Source organism: Priapulus caudatus, unplaced genomic scaffold, assembly GCF_000485595.1.
Source record: "Priapulus caudatus unplaced genomic scaffold, Priapulus_caudatus-5.0.1 Scaffold2613, whole genome shotgun sequence".
Lineage (NCBI taxonomy): Eukaryota > Metazoa > Priapulida > Priapulimorpha > Priapulimorphida > Priapulidae > Priapulus > Priapulus caudatus.
In genome coordinates this window covers 22,945-28,113 of record NW_014579674.1, presented here as the reverse complement: position 1 = coordinate 28,113, position 5,169 = coordinate 22,945, and the positions used below count along the sequence as shown (strand labels likewise).

The following is a 5,169-nucleotide window of genomic DNA, read 5'->3' as shown; positions in this document are numbered from 1 at the left end:
CGCATTTTCACAATTTCCCGGACCTCACCCGATAAGCGAGGTAATGGGGCGGGAAGCGAGCACCAGTGAATCCTGGCAGACAGTTGCAGGAGAAGCTTGCAATGCCGTCATCACAGAGGGCGTCGTTGTCGCATGGGTTCGGATCGCACTCATTGATGTCTGCAACACACACACACACATACAGCATGATCGTTAGCAACCGGTGATCATTACCGACGCAATTAACTAATTAGTCAATTAACAAGGTTAATTAATCATTGATTATTAAATACGTAATTGTGTATAAATATTATAAATATTAAGTAGATTATCGTGGCCTAAAAGCGGAACTTAACATAGGCAGGGGAATATATCTAATTAACTAGTTTGTAATTATTTATTGGTAGATTGATAATTACTAACGAATAAGTAATTATCTTGCTCTTAAAACAACAAATAATCCCGCGAAAAATACGGCAGGGTATGGTGGCGCCATGATGCGTCGCACACCGGCACTACATTTGGTAAGGCTGCGACCGGGCACGCACGCACCGACGCGCACGCACGCACAGACTTTCACGCACGCACAGACGCTCACGCACGCACAGACGCACACGCACGCACAGACGCTCACGCACGCACAGACGCACACGCACGCACAGACACTCACGCACGCACAGACGCTCACGCACGCACCGACGCTCACGCACGCACCGACGCACACGCACGCAGCGACGCACACGCCCGCAGCGACGCACACGCACGCACAGAAGCTCACGCACGCACGCACAGAGAAAAAAAACTTACACTTAGTTAAACAACCGGCACTCAAAAAACACGCGGGTTTTTAGCTTCAGATTCGAGCAACGCGAGCGGCAGAATGGGATGCAGACGCATTAGGTAGAGCATCCGTTCTAGCGGCCTTGTACGTGTTCGAGGTGATCGACTTACAGTTTAATCCACACGCCACTTCTACCGATGTCTGCGTGACTGAGTGTTATCATAATCAGATTTGTCTGTCTGTCTCTCTCTCTGCCGCGTTTTTTTAATTTTTCCAAATGGAAGCGGAAGCTGAGTATAATTGCAGGTGACTATTTCAATTTTGTTGTCGTAGATGTGTGTGTGTGTGTGTGTGTGTGTGTGTGTGTGTGTTCGTTCGTTCGTGCGTGCGTGCGTTGCGTGCCGTGCTGTGCGTGCGTCGCGTGCTGCTGCGTGCGTGCGTGCGTGCGTACGGTTGCGATAATAGTGACAGATTTGCTTTCACGCATTGCTGTGCTTCCACTCTAAGATTACCGATTAATCGTGATCCTACACGTTGGCCCCACGTGGACACGTAGTCTCAACTTTGTACATCTATACGTATATACATATACACACCACAGTATTGAGAGGCAGAGATAGAATGGAGCGAACGCACGCACGCACCGCACCTGCGCCCACGCACGCCGGATAGCTCATAATAAATAAAGAACTGCGTGGGTGACTGGACGACATAATTATACTACAATCTGTGCACTATGACTGTATACATTCTGTTGCCATACCGCATGAGATCGTCACGAGAGAACACTCAGGGCTACAAAAGACGTAGCGAATGCCATGGACATGAAAGATTACAATATATGCCTTATATACCGTGGCATTTAGCCAGACAAAGGGCAGCGTACTAATCTATTGTATGTCAAATGGCAGGTGCCGTGTATCTGTTTCTATGCGTTATGCGTGCGGCAAGAGGAGGGAGAGCGAGAGAGAGAGATGAGAGAGATCTTTTACTCACTTGAGAGACGAGAGGGGGGGGGGGGAGAGAGATGAGAGACGTGAGAGCTGAGGAGCGAGAGGGGAAAGAGCAGAGAGAGAGAGCAGAGATGAGAGAGTAAGAGATGAGAGAGAGAGCAGTGAGAGCAGAGAGCAGGATGATGCGAGCCGAGAGAGAGAGCGTGCCGAGAAGAGAGAGACATTAGAGAGAAGAGCAGGAGAGACTTGAAGAGAGAGAGAAAGAGAGAGCGAGAGAGAGAGAGAGAGACGAGAGAGGATAAGAGAGCAGGAGAGAGAAACGAGAAAGAGACAGAGCAGAGCGAGAGAGAGAAGAGAGACTTAGCACAGATATGATAGATAGATAGATAGATCAGATATAGACAAATAATTCCGAGGATAGCATAGATTAGATTAGATAGAGTTATGATTAGATAGATAAGATAGATTAGTATAGATAGATAGATAAGATAGATAGATAGATAGCATAGATTAGCATAGTAGATAGATAGTAGCGATAGATAGATAAATAGATAAGATAGATTAGATCCCCTTCCCCCCATTTACTCGCGTTCTTCATGTTTCTCAGCAAAAACTCTACTCTATGCGCTCTCTCTCTCTCTAGAAATAGATAAATTAATAAATAGATAGCCATAGGTAAGTTAGCGAAGCCATAGATAAATAAATAGAATAGATAGATAGTAAATAGATAGATAAATAAGATAGATAGCATAGATAGATAGATAGATAGATATATAAATTTAGATAAATAAATAGAGAGATAGATAGCATAGATAGATATGATAGATAGATAGATAGCATGATAGATAGATAGATAGAATAGCATTAGATAGATAGATAGATTTAGATAGATAGATTAGCATAGATTAGATAGATAGATAAGATAAATCAGAATAGATATATCCTTTTCTCCCCGCGTTTAGACAGCGGGGGTTTTCAGTTTCTCAGCAAAACCTCTCTCATATCTCTTCTCTCTCTCTCTCTCTCTTCTCTCTCTCTCTTCTCTCTCTCTCTTCCCTCTCTCTCTCTCTCTCTCTCTCTCTCTTCTCTCTCTCTCTCTCTCTCTCTGAGTCCCTCTCCCCATTTCTCTTTATCGAATGGCGGCAAATGAAAGGTAAGATGCTGCGAGAGGAGCTATTCCGCTGTTCACTTGCATTACGACGCAAGCGCTTAATGCGTGTATTCGCTCGTGCTAGCCTCTCTAAAAGTAGCCCGCGTGCTGTAACTGGAATGCACCTTAGATGCTCTTACGCACGCATGCACACGCGCGTAAGTACGGACGCAACACACACCACACACACACACACACACACACACACACACACACACACACAACACACACACACACACACACGCACACACATATTATACACACAGACATGCACTTGTTGCGCACGGCGCACATACACACCTTACCCCATGCCCACATACACCCTCCCCCCTCCAACACAACAAACACCCGCTCCTATACAAACACTCTCTCCCACACACACCCTCTCCCTCCACACACACCCTCCCCCACACACACCCTCCCCTACACACACCCTCCTCCCACACACACCCCTCCTCCCACACACACCCTTTCTCCCCAACACACACACTCTCCCCACAACAAACCCTTCCCACACACACCTCCTCCAGCACACAACCCTCCCCCCCACACACACCCTCCCACACACACCCTCCCCCACACACACACCCTCCCTACACACACCCTCCCACACACACCACCCTCCTCCCACACAAACCCTCCTCCCACCACAGCACCCTTCTCTTCACACGCCCCCCCCCCAGGGCCACAGCCACATACGGAAGTCCATATAGAGTGCTATTAGCGGATAGTATGGGCTGTCTTTGCACGGTCTTTCTCGCTGTTGATAAAAGAGCATACGCGGCGTCACACTGACGACGGCATAATGGCGATTAAGAAAGTGAGATAGATTAATGGAGAGTTATAGTAATTATGTCATTATTCTTTATTCTGTTTCTATATGCCGCCGCTGCAGGATAAAAAAGGTTCAGACACTATGATTAAACTGTCTTGTTTGGTTGAATGCAAGGGGGATTGTTGCCCAAGGTTGCGCCGGTTTCTGTTTAGATTATAATTTGCAATCTCTATTTAGCAGGTATAGCATGCATGCACGCCACGCACGCCACGCAGCGCACGCACGCACGCAGCGCACGCACGCACGCACGCAACCACACGCACACACGCCCGCACACAACACAACACACAACACACACACACCACACACACGCACGCACACACGCACATACACACACACACACACACACACACACACACACACACACACACAACACACACACACACACACACACACACACACACATCAATATATACTATATATATATATATATATATATATATATATATATATATATATATATATATATATATATATATATATGTAAACGGATAGATTTCTAAGTCTGATCCGCAAACGAGTGCAAAAGACATCATATCTTGGCAAAACAATTGCAAACGTGCTCCTCTCCTCACTCCGTCCAACAACCACTACGCCGACCCCACCCTACTCCCCCTGAACCCCTCCGACACCACCGCCACCGTCAGGTGTCGCTACTGATGACTCACTGATTTCGCAGTCAGGGCCCGTGAAGCCGGGAACGCAGTCGCATTCATATCCGGCGACGTGGTCGATGCAAACGCCGTCGTTCAGGCACGGAGCGGTGGCGCAGTCGTCGATGTCGTTCCCGCACGTCGGCCCGTCGAAACCCGGCGCGCAGTCGCACGTAAACGAGGCGACACCTAGCGGAGACGAAACGCATTAATTACGCATTTGTTTTTTTGCGCGCGTGTGTATTTCGTTTTTTTACATTCGCAGAGATGCGTAACTCGTTTAGATTTTTAGGTTAGAGGTTCAGGTTAGGATTAAACCCGCCTAGTGTTTATTGGAGAAATGGTGCGTTGTTTGAGCAATCGACTCAAAGACAATTCACGCTTTATCTATTAACGCAGACTTTCTATTAACGAATTCCGTACACCAGCGCCATCTGTGGGACAATTAGCGCGAACCTCTCGCCCTAACATTACGCTTACTATACATTCGAACACGGTAAAAAATGATTTTTATTAGGCGTGCTCAAAAATTATTCTAAATTTGAAAAATTTAAAATAGGAGAACGTTTGCATTTACGCCACATTGCTACTGACGCTATCTGCCGTAGAAGTTATTTGTTCTTGGGCCATATATTATATATATACAGGAGTGTATTGTACACCTTCTGTATATATAATAATATATATACTATATATAATATATATTATTATATTATAATATATATATATATATATATAGAGCAAACTCCATGGAACACCATCGCATATATCTATATATATATTAATATATTACTGCCCGCCATGATTCGATCTAGTAT

The 5,169-nt window shown here is 45.9% G+C and overlaps 1 protein-coding gene across 1 annotated transcript in view; it reads right to left on the bottom strand.

Annotated features, from left to right (window-relative positions):
• LOC106818886 (fibropellin-1-like) overlaps positions 1-5,169 on the bottom strand; it is a gene marked incomplete at its 5' end in the record, with an annotated part of 13,726 nt that overhangs the window by 2,853 nt on the left and 5,704 nt on the right. Inside the window, 2 exon segments of the mRNA XM_014823556.1 lie at positions 55-159; positions 4,367-4,482. Coding sequence (XP_014679042.1) covers positions 55-159; positions 4,367-4,482 — 221 coding nt within the window.